Here is a 17,802-nt window from a genome sequence, read left to right on the forward strand (position 1 = left end):
CATTTCTGTTTATATAGTCACACTTTATGCTGTCATACATTTTAGCAATTAAAATGAAAACATAATGCAAGTGCTCTTAATCGTAGAGAAGCACATTCATTTTTGATTGATTAGTTTATTGACAATCATAAGGCGATATTGAGTCATTCAACTACTACAAACGACTCTTTTTTTCATAATTTATTTAGAAAGTTCAATAGTAATTACATATACATGTTCAGATTTTCCATTACAAAAATATATATTTCACAGTATAAAAATAATGTAAAAATAACAAAAATTATAAAACAAATGAAATGTAAGGAAAGGAAAAGATGTATAAAAAGAAAAAAAACTATCTTGGTCTGTTAAACAACTGGAATAAATTTTAAATGTCTAAATAATCTAATAGTTTTTGCCAATTTAGCTTTTTTGACTTTTCAATAGTAGTCAAATATGTTTTAAAGTCAGTGTCTTTAAAAGTATAAAAGGATGGTATTATTTTAAGCCACATCATTTTATGGACACAATATTTTGCTAAGATATTAATCAAATTAATTATGTAAATTGCATCTGCCGAAAAACTTGGAATTGTTAAAAGTGAGTAATATCTCAATCTTTGTTAGTGTGATATCTTTTTCAAAATGTTTTGAAAAGTTCTTCTGTAAATTAAATCAAAAAGAAGTAGCATTAAAACAATCTACAAACACGTTAACATGTTTTAACATTTTTAAATGATTTATTTATTGACAGTCATGAGGAGATATTGAGTCATTCAATCGCTGCAAACGACGGTATCTTTATTTTTTTCATACTTTATTTAGAAAGTTCAACACAGTAGTTACATATACATGTTCAGAAGAATATATTTCACAGTTTAAAAATAAAATAAATTATAAAACAAATAAAATGTAAGGAAAGGAAAAGATTAATAAAAAGAAAAATAAATAAATAATCTAATAGTTTTTGCCAATTTAGCTTTTTGAGTTTTAAGTTTTCAATTGTAGGCAAATATGTTTTAAAATCCGTATCTTCAAAAGTATAAAAGGATGGTATTATTTTAAGCTACATCATTTTATGGATATAATATTTTGCTAAGATATTAATCAAATTAATTGATTATGTTAACATGTTGTGATTGATTAATTTATTGACAATCATGAGGAGATATTGAGTCATTCAACCGCTACAAACGACTGTATCGCTCACATGGTAATGTCAGTCGGTGTAACTTGTCTCCTAGCAAACGTCCCGTTCTAGAATGTTCCCACAGTTGTCTTGGAGACCGTGCTCAGAATGTTAATGTCTCCCTGCAGCGCTGCCATGGCAACCAGAGGGCTGCGTTCAGAGAGCTTCTGTGTGAAGAGGAGCAGAGACAAAATACTGGAGGCTTGTTTTTGTGTTTTTGGGGGAGAGGTTTGCTGTGTCATGCTTTGTGTTTAGTTTCCAAAAAATAAAGAGGAGCCTCGTCCTGATGCTGCTTATTTATACACCTCCTGCACGTGCTCACATTCAAGGTTGATAGAGAGTGCATGGACCGGTCTGAATACAGGAAGTTACATCATGAACGGCAGAGAGGTTGCCCTCTTCTGGACTTGGATGGGTACTAGTCTGTGGGTGTGCATGTGTGTGTGAATAGAGGGGCCTACATGCTCTCTCTCACAGCTCCTCTCCACCCATGAAGGACACACACACACATAACACACAGTTTGTGTAACGTGTTTTTCGCAGCAAGGACGGGGGAGCATCCTGCTGTAGAGGAAAGACTGGGAGCTCTCTGATTTCAGCAGGATGAACAGCAGAGGAGTCTGGAGAAGATGACACAGACTGGCAGCCTCTCCCTCTCTCTACACTGGCTGGTAGGGCCCATAGACTGATTACACTAATGTCATATCCATGCTGTTTTATTCTTCTGTTGTTTGAGATGCATGCACATGTTTCCTGCTTCACCTTTGTGTTCTCATGAGCTTGAATAAGATGCATTACTTTTATAAAAACTCTTAATTAGGATTAGGATTCACTACATCAAGTCTATTTAGAATATCCTGCTGTTTTGATTTAGACACTTTTATGTAGCCAAACAACTTATAGGCATTTAAATTGTGCTCAGCGTTCCCTCTCCTCTGTGTTCCAGGATTCCCACACATCCAACATCATTCCAGGGTTCATCTGATGAGATTTAGCCGCCGAGGTTTTTCAGTCCTCTCCTCTGTAAGGTGACACCACTGCAGGAACACTTCATAATCTCCCTGTCATCAGCTTTTGTCTAAGGCTCTTAGCTGCTTGTTCTCACACATGCAAACACAAACAGGCACACACATGTGACAGTGACAAACTTAAAGGGGCACTACGTAAGAATCAGAAATTGCTTAACAGTGACACCTGTGGCCGTTAAGTCAACGACAGTCAGCGTCCTGTTGCTCGCGCTTGTGCTCGCACTACGTAGACGAGAGCAAGCATCGGTCAAAACAGTGAGGCGACACACACGAGACTGAACGTTATTGACAGCTAAAACCAGAATATCACTATATATTACACATGCGCACACGTGGGTCAAGTGCAGGTTAACCTCTCACCGTCTTTACTACGCTATGCCCAACGGAGAAAATTGCGAGTCACCGCAAAGTCACAAGCTATGCAGATTTAGGTGGAATATGATGGAAACTACCACAAAGAAAAGGAAGAGCAGCTACAACAAAGACTGTGAAACTACTTATAAGTATTTATAAGCCGGTGGAAGGCCATTCTCAGAGTTCTTTGTGAAATTTGCCAGTTATTTTTCTATTTCACACAGGGGGAATACGACATGAGAAGCATAGAGATGTTACAAGACAAGGGGCAGAATAGAAATGTTTATTTCAGTTTATTGGGATCTGGTCACCCTACTGTTGTGGTGGGGGCTGGTCATTTGTTGGCATTAGCGGACTCCATTTCTAACCGAACGTTAGCTATCGTTTCACACTGTGATGTCATGACGTAACGTTCGTTGGATTTTCCTGGTAATAACGGCCTGCATTCTTTACATAAAAAGCAGTCTACAGGCTGATAGAGGAAACCCAGAAAGTCGCAGAAGGTCTCATTTTTTAGGTTAGGTTACAACCTGCTCACACATACTGTATGCAATAAAAAAAAAAATTGAAACATGTTTTTACATGTAAAAACGTACATACAGTCCCTTTAAACTTAAACTTTGTTTATTTATATAGCGCCTTTTGTGCAAAATTACAATACAAGGTGCTTAACAGTACAATGAAAATACAACAATACAATGAACATAACACAGTAAGAAAGGGTAAATACAGAAAGCTTAAATGTCTAAATGTGTTTTTAATGGATTAAGAGAATGTTAAACTATAGAGATATGTTTTACGATTTATTTTAAAGGTCAAAGCCTTTTGCAGTTTATACTTAGCAGCCTTTAATATTTAACGAGTAAATTAACATCAGGCTGGAAAGCAGAATTTCATTGCAAATCATTTGGCAAAACTTAAATTATAACCAATAGAACCGCTGGCTGAAGCTGCAAAAATAAAACCCATTTTTGATTCATCAACTGTGGTCTTTTCTCCCTTAGGCCACCTGCACAGTTGTATTGCTGTTTTGGTGCACTGAGGCATCATGGGAAACATAGTCCAGTGCTGTCACACACTGTCAAACTACTTCAAGTGTAAGGATACACCGGTCCAGGGTGAGGCGGAAAGATCCCCTCTGCTATCCAGCGAAGAGAGTGAATGCGAATCACCGAGCCTGCCGGACGACTCAGAGGACGATCTGTCAACCGTCTCCAACGGCGTGACAAACCCCACCCTCGAACCAGAGCACTTCCTGTTTCCTGACATCATCCTAAGCAGCAACCCGGGAGGAGAAGTGACTCTGGTGGAGCCGATGGTGTGTCTGCTGGTGTCTGAGGAGGATGAGGGAGCGAGGGCGGATGAGCTAGGAGATGAAGGGAGCAACAGGTGGAGGTTTAGGGGGTTTTCAGAGGTGGAGACGCAGACCGAAATGGAGACACACATGGGGGTGCAGACTCAGACAGAGTCACAGGCAGAAGTTCAGGCACGAGCAGAAATACTTGAGACTGTGGAGAGAGAAGTAAACTCACTAACAAATGCTGGCACTACTAAAGAGATGGTTGTGGAAGAACGTGAAATACTAAGAGAGGTGGATGTGCTCTTGGAGGCACAAACATCACGAGAGAGACACTCTGGGACCTGGGCTGAAGTTTCTGAGAGACAGACAGAGAAAAACAAACTGTCCTTCAGAGACAGAGACAAGCAAGCTGAACCGGAAGAACTGAAAGGGAATCACATCCATGAGGAACCGACCACCAAGTCAACGAAACATACATTTCAAACCGAACAAAATGCAGAGCTAATAGAGGAGCTAAACACTGATGAAGAGAAACAGAATACTGCTCAGGAAAATACAGACTTTGCCTGGACAGAGCCGATACAGGACAAAGAGCAAAACACTGAGTGCACCTCAGTGATGCAGACTCAACACAACAATATGGATGAGAAGTCACAGAAGGACGTTCAGCTGACAAAATGCAGCATCAACAGCACTGCAGTTGTGGAGACCTTTGACCCTGCTGAGTGTCGTGTGGACCTGACACACCAGAGTAATCAGGATAATGAGCAGATGGGACAGGCCACTGTGGTGTCACATCAGAATGTAAATGAAAAGGGCACAAAAACAAACACAAATCTGTCTGAGGACCATATAAATGGAGATCACATTCAATGCCAGGACCCAGCAAAGATGGAGGAGAACGACAACAAGACAGCTGTGCCACATGTGGAGGAGGAAGAGGCTGAGATGAAGCAAACCTTGTTTTTAGTGGACAGGCTGTTTCTGGCAGCACCAAATGTCAAAGGTGAGTGTTATTTGAGGTTAGCTTTGCTTTTATTTTCTTTGTCCAAAATAATTTAAATAAGTGAAAAATAAATATAAATATAAATACGTTTATTTAAAAGTTAATAACAAATAATACATGAATAAATTTGTACAATTTAATGATGAATGAATGAATTTAAAATTTATTTAAGAAATGCATAAATTAATTAACTTTAAAAGTTAATAAAAAAAATGCTTTCAATTTGAGCATTTTCCATTTAAGGGATGGAAATTTCACTTTTATTTTTCAAATAGTCATTTATTAATATACATTTATCATGTCAGTATACCGTTTCCATTTCTTTTTAACATTTAATTATCGCATGATTATCCTGCATTGAAATACAATAATAGTTTATTTTCCATTTTCCCTTTTAATTTCTATTCTGGGGAAAATGATCCTCCATATCACGCAGCCAGTTTTGATCTTCACGCCTTTATTTTGTCTCTCTTCTGTTGGCAACAGCGCCTCCGAGTCAAATTGAGGATGATCGCCAACAGGAGTCTGATGCTGAAAAGAGGAAACTCAGTGACGTAGTTGATCTCCAAGAGACCGACTTCACTGTCAGAATTCAGCCTCCTGGAACAGAAAGTTTTGAGCTTCAGGTTCTGTGTACCTCTGTCTCATTATTTTCTCAAAGATACTTCACTGTATCGTCATGTCTTTCTGAATCACTCCAATCCAACTCTCCTCCGCTCTCAGGTGTCGGGCCAGATGTTGGTGGCGGAGCTGCACCAGGTGCTGATGGAGCATGAGATCACCTGCCACCGCACATGCTTCTCCCTCCAGCTGGGAGGCATCGCACTCGACAGCCTCACAGACCTGAGCGCCATCCTGGGCATCCGGGATGGAGCGCCGATCAAGGTGGTGGAGGGTAACTGCCTCGTCCTTTTCTTTCTTCATTAGATCTTGCCTTTTTGTGATAACTAAGTGTGTTGTTCACTTGTGACATATTATCACAGGAAGGCCCTTTTTAGCCTGATGTTGACCTCTCATCCACATAGTGATTAACGTACTAGGAGGTAGGCTCTCAGAGCCTAAAAACCTTACCTGTTGGTGTCCCTCAAAGAAACATAATTGGTCCTTTATTGTTTTTAATGTATATAAATGACATGGAGGCAGCTTGCTCATGTCCTATATTTTTGTATGCAGATGATTCAGCTTTGTTAGTAAGTGGAGAGTACTTCGAAACAGTTAGAATATCACTTGGTAAAGAGCTCCACAAAGTAAGCAGCTGGTTATGAATTACAGGGAGAAGCACATTTCTCTCCACAGGATGGGAATAAAATCCCAAACGAAATTTAATCTGTTTAAAAAAAACAGCTGAAAAAATGGATGCTGAATAAGTTATTATAGAGGAACATCTTATCCAGGACTGTTTTAAGCTTTGGTCTGTTTTCTGAATTTGTTTCCTTTTTAAATAATTTTTTAGGTGTATTACCATAAAATAGGATATTGTTAGTAGCATATACACATCATCCCCTTCCCTTGCCTGCCTCCTAGCCTGATTACAGGACCACAGTGGAAATAAGTCCTGTGACTTAATTGAGAAATCCTGATGAATTATGAAATAGTACTGAATGCACATTTTTGTACTGTATTTGAATTCATTAAATAGAATCAATCAGTCGATCTCTTTATGTCTCAAAACTGCACACTCTCATCAATCAAAAACTTTCTAAGCATCTCTTCTGATCTTGTTGCAGGTTCTTACACGGTGCGTGATGCTCGTCTTCATCTCAGACACGTTCGTGATCTTCTGAGGAGCCTCGACCCCGCAGACGCATTCAATGGAGTGAACTGCAGCTCACTCTCTTACCTCACCTTTTACACCAGAGGAGACAAAGGTAATAATGCTCTCTCATTTACCTCCTTAGGTTTGGTCTGAGCATTTCTGCCAGTAATCGTTCAACCCTTTAACCTCTATTATCATCCCTTTAGACGGTGAAAGTGTGGGGAACAGGCGAGCTTCTGAAAAGGAGTCTGTTGACTGCAGCCCTCCAGAATACGTCCTCCCTGGATGTAAGGACCGACCACTAACTCCACTGCAGCCACTCAGAGATGACTGGAAGGTGAGAGATCAGCTTTTGTAATTGGAGATATGAGCAACATTCAATGAAATGTGTATTAATTATTGTGAAGCAACAGTGGCACTTTATCATTACAGCCATTACAGTGCCTGCGGGTTCTGACCATGAGCAGCTGGAACCCTCCTCCAGGAAACAGGAAGATGCATGGGGACTTGATGTACCTCAATGCCCTGACCATGGAGGACAGAGAAGTCAACATTACATCCTCTACACGCGGTTTCTACCTCAACCAGTGAGTGCTAAACTGTTTGCAAGTTTGCTAAGCTATGAAAATTTGAGAGTTTGTGGCAATGTCAGTCGGTTAGTCCACCACTTTTGTCCAGACTGAAATATCTCAACAACTATTGGAGGGATTGCAATGAAATTTAGTTCGAACATTTTGGTGCGTTCAAATGGAGTTGTGTTTACCGTGTTCATGAGAAGAGTCCATATGAACCCCCCCCTGCCCCCCCCCCTCTTGTGGTATTCACAACCTCGTAAGTGGAAAGTTTCTGAAAGCTCCTAGTTCACGAGTTGCGACATGTTTATTGGCGTCAGAAATGGCGGAGGCCTTGGAAGTTAATTTTTTCGGTACATAATTAGTGAAAATATTGTAATTTTAGTCGCATATTGTTTTTCGTCTTAATTTTATAGTATGTCTGAGGAAAATGTTGACATTCCCAACAGCCTCATCTTTCTCCTCTGTCATTATGCCTTTGCATTTCCTGCATTATGTTACCCGCTTGCTAGCTTGCTAAATTGTTAGCCTCTGTGGCTTCTAGACGCCGACAGTAACGTTAATATTGCCGTTGCTTAACCACTTGAACGCCAAGCATGCTGTGTATATACCTTCTTATACCGGCTGTGCTGCAGCATCTCTTTTCACCATCTGTCTGAAACGCTCAACGTCTGCTGTGATTGGTCAACCGAACCAAACTCTTCGGACTCTGCTCCAGCTCCTCTCTAACTAGCTTTGTTTGAGGGCGTGCCAAGCTAGCCATTAAGACAATGTGTTACTTGGTGACATCACCACGTAACGGAAAGAAAAGGCGGGACTTCAAGCGAGGCGTTTCAGGCAGTTCAGAAGCAATGTTTCTGTGGGGGAGAGTAACTCCCTTTGGCCTGGACATTGGGTTTTGTAACTTTGCAGACCTTTTACACGCACAAAAAAACTATATAACACACTAAAGGAAAGTGAAAAAGCACAGAAGCATCATAGGTCCTCTTTAACATTGTGAGGATGTTAGGTGCTGTGCCTAAGTACAGCCTCACCGAGCCGCTGGCATGGCTCTAGACTCTCGGTTTCCCTCTCATGTTGTATTTTTTCCAAGCTCCACAACTAAGCAAGTGCAACACCGACCCCAGAGAGCAGTAAAACGACATCAATTATGTACACTGAGGACAGTAGAAACTTACCTGGATTCAACTTGTGTTATGCTCTGCTCCAGGTCAACTGCCTTCAACTTCAACCCTAAACCTGCACTTCCCAAAATCCTTTGCCACTCTCTAGTTGAGCTGCTGAGTCAAGTCAGCCCTGCTTTCAGGAAAACCTTCAGTGCCCTGCAGAAGAAGAGGTGAGTAAACTGTCTGTAATCAAGCTGGGGACTACATGATAATACAAGAAGTGACATGTGACACTGTTCATGTTACAGTAGGCCGAACGTCAGTCATCTAAACTTCTTCGAGTTTACATTAGGCTTAGTAATACCTTGATAAAAACCTTACTAATAGAAAAATGTTTTCTGTCACTTGCTGTGAACCAGAGTCCAGCAACACCCTTATGAGCGGATCAGAGCACCTTTCCAGGTGTTCACCTGGACCGCCCGTCATAGAGACCACACCCTCGACTGTGTCAGAGCGGAGGAGACGCACACCAGTCGCATGGGCCAGGACGAGCACACAGCTGGGCAGGTTGCAGACATGAAATAGGAAAATATAACATTCCAGTAAACTTATGGCAGATGCATGTATATACATGGTGACGGTGGTGCATCTGAAGCTGACTGACGTTGATGCTGATGCTGATTTGTGTGTCATGACCACAGAGTCGGGACTGGAATGAGGAGCTGCAGGGATGCAGGGAACTCAGCAGGAACTCCCTTCAGGAGCGCCTACAAAGAGAGAGGAGCATATTCAAGGTGAGACCACAGATTTCTTAACATCTTCTCTCTCTGATTAATGGTTAGAGAAGCAGACTTGTGACTGTGAGACCATCCCTGAAGCAGTGACCCGGAGTACAGATGTGTAAGATCTCTTGTCCTGCTGTTCCTCTTAAAATCAAGGACTGTGTTATTTAATCCTCCATCCAGACAAACAGTGACTTTGTTGCCGCTGCAACACGAGGCGCCGTTGCCGTTATCGACGGTAACATCATGGCTTTGAACCCGGGGGAGGCGCCTCATATGCAGATGTTCATCTGGAATAACCTGTTCTTCAGCCTGGGGTTCGATATATCTGAGCACTACCAGCCACTAGGGGGCAACGCTGCTGCTCATGCTGCTGCCATCTGTGACCTGAGGGGAGCACAGGTAGATCCTCACAGCAATACCTGAATGAGTTGTGAGGTGTTTTGCAATGCATTTACTGTTTCATCTGTCCCGTTTGAAAATATATTTGTTCCAGAAAGGACAGTGTTACATTCAATAGTTCTGTAAGGGTACGATTGTGTGGACTTTGCATTTTTTTTCAATTGCTAACACACTAAAATGACACATAAAGCACAATTATTGAAACTGACACTCAGAGAACAAAAACCTCAGCTCAAGTCTCCAAAACTCGAAACACATTTTCTGCTTTGCATCCAATTTGAAATTCAACACTTTTTGCAAAACACTACACACGGTTCTCTACATAAGACACAGGAATCTGACATCAAATCACTTGTTTGCCATTTCAAAACACTGCCATTCAAAATGCCACACCCACGGACCAATAAGCCAATACACAAACCAACTGGCTTAACATCTAAATACTTGATTGTCAAATCATCAATCAGGATCTAAGCACTATATATCCTCTTGCATTTTCTCTTTCAAATATACTGTATGTAATTTAACCCCTTCATGTTCTTGCCATCAAAACAAAAATACCTCTGCTACAGGCATACGCATCTGTGGACATAGAGGGGCTTCACACACTTGGAACAGCCGTGGTGGATTATCGTGGCATCCGTGTTATCGCTCAGACCATCGTTCCTGGAATACTGGAGAAAAATCAGGAGCAGAGTGTAGTCTACGGCTCTAATGACTATGGAAGAACTGTTTCCACACACCCCAGGTAAAAATATATATATATATATTTTAGGTATTTAGAGTAGAATAAAGTATTAAACATGCAACAATCTTTCATTTTCTCAACATTGTTCCAGGTTTCTGGAGCTTCTGGATAAAACCAGTAAACCGCTAAGAATCCAGCGTCACCAGGTGCTCGACCTCAGCAACAGCCCAGTGGAGCTCTACTCTGGCATCGAGACCAAAGGGATCCTGGGTAATGACGGACGACCCTACATCTTGGACCTCCTCCGGACCTTCCCCCCCGACCTTAACTATCAGTTCTCTGAGACAGAGGAGAGGAGGAGGGAGGCGCCGAAGGAGTGTCAGAGCTTTGGTTACCCACGGCGACACCATCACAGACTGGCCAGCCTGAGACCAGAGCTGATAGAGGCCTTCGTCCAGCACAGGTGAGGAAGAGGAGATGTGGAGTATGAATGCAGCCACCATGAAACTGTATCTAATTCCTTTGACCTTGTGTATTCTGTTGCAGGTATGAACTTTATGTCAAGATGGTGTCCCAGGGGCTCGTCCAACCGGAAGAGCAAGACAACGTCACGGAGCAGAGTGAAGACCCGGTCTGTGAGCCGAGAACTGGAGACGGTGAGACCAGCTAAATGAAGTCGCATGATAAACCAGGAGATTTTGTGTTACTGCAAAGAGAAATCAGCTATAGGCAGTTTGCAAATTAAGATTTTACACGCAAAACATGAGATGAGTTCTTAAAATGGGATGCTTTGTTATAAATTAAACTACCCAACAGTGTAAAACCTCATTAGTATTTGTTCCACCTCAACTAACTACAACATGAAAATGCTGCTTACACGTTAATGCATCAATAATAATGAACCAGTGACATAATAAATACTAATATAACTCTGACAGGGATCATTCTGCTGCATAATGGCTTTTCATACTTTAAGTACATTTTGCTTAATTATATACTTGTTGCACTTAAGTAAGATTTTGAATGCAGTACTTTTAGTTTTAAGTGAGTGAACAGTTGAGAAAACAATCTCACCACATGTTCATCCATTTAGTAGCTGCAAATAAACTTTAAACCTCAGTTTTTAAGCCAACGTTGACGACCTTCAAATGAGGCCAAGGAAAGTTTGATTGTGCCGATTAATAATGCATTCATGTTTTCATTTTGTAGAATTTCAGAGAAGAAATGTGATAATGAAAGCTTGTGAGGCTGTCGGATCAGTAAGTGACTCCTGCTTTGACATCCGCTTCAACCCTGATGTTTGCTCTCCAGGTACTGAACACATACACACACACACACACACACACACACACACACACACACACACACACACACACACACGGTCATGTATATAGAGTTTTTTAAAAAATCAACTGTGTGTCTTTGCTGCAGGTGTTCGTTTCCCCTCTGAGTGTGTCGAGGAGGTTCAGAGGCAGAGACAGCTGTTATGGGACGCGGCTGCTTTTCTGCTGACCAATCAGATTCCCGCAGTGGTGAGTCTTATGTGGATCAATAACGTTCTGATCCGACATATGCATGAAGTTTAATATAATATCTATAATTCTATTGCTGCTCCTGTGTGTGTGTGTGTGTGTGTGTGTGTGTGTGTGTGTGTGTGGTAGCTGAGGGACTGTCTCGACCACGCAGCGGTGCCGATGGATGGAGCGACCCTGACCTCGGTGCTACACCAGCGGGGTGTGAACGTGCGATACCTGGGCATCCTACTGAAGGAGCTGGACAGGGAGGAGGAGAGAGGAAGACTCAGCCACATACAGGTACTTAATACAGCTGTTATTAACCACACGACGAAAAAGAATAGTCTTTGGTGATCTTTCTTCTGGATGATGGTGGAGTTTCAGGGAGGACATTGTAGTGCCCATTGTGGTGCACTCTCTTTACCGCCTGGTTGTTGACGACCAGCAGTAGTAGCTCTCCCTGGTTTCTACGGGGAGTCCACCACAAGTTCCTTTGTTTTGTTGATGTTAAGTTCCATATTGTTATTGCTGCACCAGTCGACCAGAGAGGAGACCTCATTCCTTTAAGCTGTCTCATCATTACAGGAAATCAGTCCCACCAGAGTTGTATCATCAGCAACCCTAGTCGTCTTTACAGTGTCAGGGTGGGAAATGCAGTCATTGGTGTATAATGAGTAGAGCAGTGGTGAGAGGACACACGTAGAAAACAACTTTGTGAACATGAAAAAAATAAAGGATGCCAACTGTCTGTCTTCCTGATCACATAACTGATCAAATGTTCCCTCACAGAGAATTTCTATCGGTGAAGTCATCATCAGAAGTGCAAAACACATTTTCAGGACCTTTCTACAGGTGGAGTGCTCAAATAATGTTATTAAGTAAAATATTAAAATAACATTTTGCAATCTAGCATACAATTTCTAATATCAACATATATCTTATTTACTCCCAGGATGTGGAAGCAGCAGCTTTCTCCGCTGCTGTCAGTCACTTCCTAAACTGCCTCCTGAGCTCCTCCTCCTCCTGTTTCCCCGACTCCTGCTCCGATGAGCTTCTCTCTCGCCGCAGGAGCCGGCGGCGACGGAGCCACGGGGGTCGAGTCGCCTTGTTGACAGACAGTGTGTGGGCCAGACTGACCCCCAGTGAGCTGTGGGGCCGGATCAGGACTGAAGCTGGAGATTATTACCACTACACAATAGACAGGTATGTGTGTGTGTCTGTGTTTGTGGTTGAATATGTGCTACAGGATTTGACTCTGCCATCCTCTCTGTGTCCAGTGAAAGTATAGATGAAGTAATAGAAAAGCACAGCCTTCAGAGGATCTCCCTGCTGAGAGAGATGGCCATCAAGACGGGCATCCAGGTCAGACATCTACCATGCTTCTCTTCACAACACATTTACCTATGAAATTAAATTCATTCTGTCTGTTTCGAAGCTGCACTAGACAATAATTGTAGGTGAAACCAAACATTTTGTATCATTAAAAATCATATCTTGAGCTGGAAGAGTTAAACGTTGAGCAATAAGGACTAGAGAGAGAAATCAAAAATGTTCTTCTACACAACAGATTCTCTCTTGATTGAAAACTGGGCTCACCAATAATCTTTTTTCTACCATTTCACCCCTTCCAGAAGCCAAGATCACATTTAGGTATATTTTGGCCACATATTTGTCTCATATTTGATGCTTAATAAAACAACATCTGGCTACATAAGTTCAGGGCCAACACTATACTACAGGATTTGTGGATACTGAAGTCCAACAAGTCCTTAAAGGCGTAGTGTTTAGGATTTGGCGGCGTCTAGTGGTGTGGTTGCAGATTGCAACCAACTAAGTACCCCCCCGCTCAGTCCTCCCTTTCTAAGACTGCGGTAACGTGAGCAGCTGAGTGAAAAACCGTGGCAACGCCGTTCACACTGTTCTTTTACAAATGGAAATTATCTCCAGCACTGACTTGGGGGCAGCCAAAATGCAAAGTTATCTAGTACAGCTGCTCCTCTTCTTCCTTTTCTCCGTGTTTAGGTGCAGCTGAGGGAGTATGTGTTTGAGTCTCGACACAGGCCAGTGTTCAGTGAGGAAGATGTTGTCAACATGTTCCCCGTGGTCAAACATCTCAAACCTACAGCAACGGATGCCACGTGGCTCGTGCAACACGCACAGGTGGCGATGCAGCAGGGTGAGAGACACGGACATGAATATAAACACTTAAAATACAGTTTAGAGTAGCGTGTGACTGACCATTACCCGGAGACAACCATCTGGATTCAGTGTACTTCATGTGAAGAGCAGATGTTATTATTTTTTGCACATTCAAGGCTCATTGGTAGTGTCCTATGATTGCTTTTAGGGCTTCTCAAAGATGGCTATGAGTTGATTAGCCAGGCCCTGACTCTGTTCAGCAGCGTATGTGGGGTCCTGCACGATGACGTGTGCATGTGCCTGCGTCTCCTGGGACGGATCTGCTACATCCTGGGGGAATATGCAGATGTAAATATGCATTAAGATTCATTTCCACCATGACCTTTTAGCTAGCCTGGATCCAGACTTCTGAATCATCATCTGCAACAATTTGTGAGCTTTCATAAAGTAATGTCTCCCTCATTTCTCCCTCTCTCACAGGCCCTCAGCCACCAGGAAAAGGCTGTTATGAGTAGTGAGAGAATCCAAGGTATAGACCATCCACAGACCATACAAGACTATGTGAGTTCCTTTACCTTTTCATCGATCCACAAACAGATTGTTGGACCACACTGTGTTAACCCTGTTGTTCTCTTAAAAACACCTTACTCAACTCTATTAATGTCATATTTCTATCAATGATTCAGACTTTCCTGGCCCTGTACTGCTTTGCTGGAGGCCGAATTTCGACCTCCCTGCAGCTGCTGTATCGCGCCCGGTACCTCGCCCTGCTGGTGAGCGGAGAAGACCATCCACAAGTGGCACTGCTGGATGTAAGTGGGACCTCACCTGCCACGTGTTGCTCTCTGTCTTTCTACTTTATTTTGCACAAAAAGCATCTATTTAGATATTATCTATCTATTTTAGACATTAAAGGTAGTTTTTACATATTCATTAGATGCAAAGGATAACCTTTTACTGCAACCTCTCCCTCCAGAGGCACACTGCCATCAGTTGCAACCCATTTCAAAATAATGGAATAATAATAATGGAAATATTCTTTTCAGAAAAAAGAACTTCAGGTAGATACTGAGAAATGCAAACAGGCAATGGCATCTTGAAGCCTTGCCAGATCGTAAGAAAATACTGAACGCATCCTGAGAAAGCGACTTGATAACTAGTTGGTATTCGGACAAGGCTTCTGTTAATATCCCTGTTGTGCTCCACTACATTAGAGTATGCTGGGTCTAGTACTTCATGGACTGATGGAGTATGACCTTTCCCTGAAGTTCCTAAAGAATGCCTTAATTTCAACCTCAAAATATCACGGTGCCACGTCACTGAAGCACGCACACAGGTAAGACAGATTGTCGTCATGTTCCTCTGTTTTCTTACATTCTTCTATTCAGAAGCAGACGGAAAGACAACAGATTGCAACACATTACAATGACCTTTTCATTATGACGAAATAAAATGTGAAAATGCTAGATATCTGTGCCTCTTGACATCTGTCCATCTAACGATCTTACATCCTGACCCGTACTCAGGTGCATGGCACGGCGTGCAAGAGAGAAAGAGCTACAGGGGTGAAAAGTGTATTTATTTATTTATTTATTTATGTGTTCATTTGTTAACCGTAATGCAGAAAAGGAGGGGTCCAGCGGCGTTTTTTTTAGAGGGCGACCAGCGTCCCCCAGAAGGTGGCACCCTTGGCATCCGCCTTTATGGCCTATGCCTTGAACCGGACGTGAATTACAGAAAATCTGAGAAAATGATAGACATGCTTTGAATTTACTGTGGTCATCCTATACTGCTCCCTTCTTCCATCACCATTATTTCAAAGTTTTCATTACCTCGCTGCCTCTCTGTGTCTATTTTCTGTGCAGTCACCATCTGCTCGCCACTGTGTACGAGAGTAAAGGAGAGTTTCGATCCGCTCTGCAACACGAGAAAGAGGCATATTCGCTATATAAGAGCCAGGTATGCTTTAAAATACTGTTGTTATTTGTATGTCATATGCTCATAATTTTAACTGAGAGACTTCACTGTTGCACATGTGAAGGTTGGGGAGAACCACGATAGTACGAAGGAAAGCTCCGAGTACCTGAAGAGCCTCACTCAGCAGGCTGTGATCCTTCAGAAAGCCATCAACCATATCTACAGTAACACACCTAGTGCCTGTATTCCACCTCCAAAGGTTTGTACAGTTTTGCAGCACATGAACACATGAATACAAGGGTGTACAATTTCCAATTTATTTCATCTGCGTTTCTCTCCAGTTTGCCACACCGAGCCTTCCCAGAATCCTTCAGCAGCTCAACCTGACATGTGGAATCATTCTCATTCCCCTCAGGTGAACGCTGTTATGGTATCAAAAATAAAAAACGCTAATGTGTTGGTTGTAATGTTCATCTCACTTATTGTGTCTTTCTAGTGAAAAAGAAATTGCAGACCTGAGGACTGAATTGAAAGGAAACGTAAAAGTTCAAATGGAAGAGCTGGAAAAAAAGACTTAAGAACTGCAGACTACAACCCTGAACTATGGACCAAACGGACAGTTACGATAGAACATCTGTGTAGTCAGTCAGACTCCTGAAAATGGCTGCAGACAATGTGCAACTTGCAAATTGCTGGTGATGACAAGTAGGTCAGCCTACTTTGGACAACAAATCCAAGTAACAGACAGGTGCAGCCATCTCCTTTTGGGAGAGGAGTTTGTTCTGCTGTTGTCTGTAGAGGAATACTGGATGTTGAAGAGAGCCTTATCTTATGACAAAGCTCTTTTTAAAATATATGGGATCCATGAATAAACTCTGCAGGTTCTAACTTTGATGGCAAATATGTATAACTCTCCTCCTTTTTTCAGATACATGTATAAACCTTACAAATTAAATAAAAGTATACTGCTAGATGAAAATACAAGCACAGTATGTCTAGGCCTACTTCTACTGAGAACAAAAAAATACAGCAAAAGTGTACTAAAAATCCAAATTTCTTAGATTTTTAAATGACATCTTGCAGTCCCCTGTGTGTCCACTGGGTTTCACACTTGTGCCATGGACACTTTTCACAACATGATATTCCTGAATATTTAAAAAAACTCTTTATGATTGTTTTGGATGTGTATAAGCTGATATCATTTAATCCACATTGTTGTTTATTAATATCCAGGTGATTGTAGAGAAATAAATATCTGAGCGTCTTATGTCTTCAATCTACCAGAACAAGTCACATAAGTGTGCTGGAAATGAGAGCATTACACTTTATAAACTGGTATTGTTGTCAAGTGAAATTTACTTTTACTGGCACCAAATTTTATTGACTGAGATTAATGAATTAAATTTGAGATATTACCCCCAAATAACTGCTATTTCATTACATGGCTTACAACTTTTAATCTGAAAATGTACCCATAAAGTAAGTGTAAATTATTATAGTTTTTGTTTTTTTTAACAATGTCTTTATTGTTTTTTTTGTTAAACAAACATCAGCATTGTTATGCAATATATTCAATACAGGATTTACTTTAACAAACATAACATACCCCACACACCCACCCCGTTCTCTCTTAACCTTTCCCTTTCTTACAGGGCCAAAATCAATATACAGCTTCACAGTATCAATCATACAATTATACAGTTAAATGGCACCTCTAACAAAATGAAGATACACATAAACAGAAAATAAATAATAAATAAAATAAAAAGATTTTCAAAAACAAGAATCCATTCTCTTCTGAGGGTCTACCACTATTGTGAATTTTTACGTATATAGTTTTTTTGTTATAGTTTCCTGGGCGTTGTTCCATTATTCACCATCTATGGAGCTGCATGATTTGTCTCAAATAAGTGACATGTTCAGTACAGTCTGTCCTTCTGCTGCTCATCTCAATGAGAAACTTGTTTACAGTTCAAATTAACACTTGGATGTACATAATAATAATAATAAATAAAGTATAACTAATTTATGGTGTGTTTTCCCTTTAATTATAAGAGTGACAGACAGTGCA

At 41.3% G+C, this 17,802-nt stretch overlaps 1 protein-coding gene across 2 annotated transcripts; it reads left to right on the forward strand.

Moving 5' to 3' along the window:
- Nucleotides 1–1,357: 1,357 nt before the first annotated feature.
- Nucleotides 1,358–17,737, forward strand: LOC141753338 (clustered mitochondria protein homolog). 2 transcript variants are annotated; one of them, XM_074611904.1, is made up of 30 exons: nucleotides 1,358–1,838; nucleotides 2,114–2,195; nucleotides 3,554–4,855; nucleotides 5,342–5,481; nucleotides 5,579–5,750; nucleotides 6,583–6,723; nucleotides 6,818–6,948; nucleotides 7,044–7,198; nucleotides 8,394–8,519; nucleotides 8,709–8,856; nucleotides 8,991–9,083; nucleotides 9,255–9,473; nucleotides 10,046–10,221; nucleotides 10,313–10,624; nucleotides 10,708–10,817; nucleotides 11,371–11,472; nucleotides 11,593–11,693; nucleotides 11,823–11,975; nucleotides 12,465–12,527; nucleotides 12,628–12,878; nucleotides 12,953–13,037; nucleotides 13,698–13,851; nucleotides 14,023–14,162; nucleotides 14,295–14,375; nucleotides 14,501–14,626; nucleotides 15,029–15,150; nucleotides 15,680–15,773; nucleotides 15,856–15,990; nucleotides 16,073–16,146; nucleotides 16,228–17,737. In XM_074611904.1, exons 3-30 carry the CDS (start codon nucleotides 3,598–3,600, stop codon nucleotides 16,307–16,309), a joined length of 4,944 nt encoding a protein of 1,647 aa, XP_074468005.1. In that variant the 5' UTR covers nucleotides 1,358–1,838; nucleotides 2,114–2,195; nucleotides 3,554–3,597; the 3' UTR covers nucleotides 16,310–17,737. The 2 variants fall into 2 exon arrangements, with proteins under 2 accessions (XP_074468005.1, XP_074468004.1); XM_074611903.1 differs by having other exon boundaries at nucleotides 2,114–2,190.
- Nucleotides 17,738–17,802: the final 65 nt, after the last annotated feature.

Source organism: Sebastes fasciatus, chromosome 16 (assembly GCF_043250625.1).
Source record: "Sebastes fasciatus isolate fSebFas1 chromosome 16, fSebFas1.pri, whole genome shotgun sequence".
NCBI lineage: Eukaryota > Metazoa > Chordata > Actinopteri > Perciformes > Sebastidae > Sebastes > Sebastes fasciatus.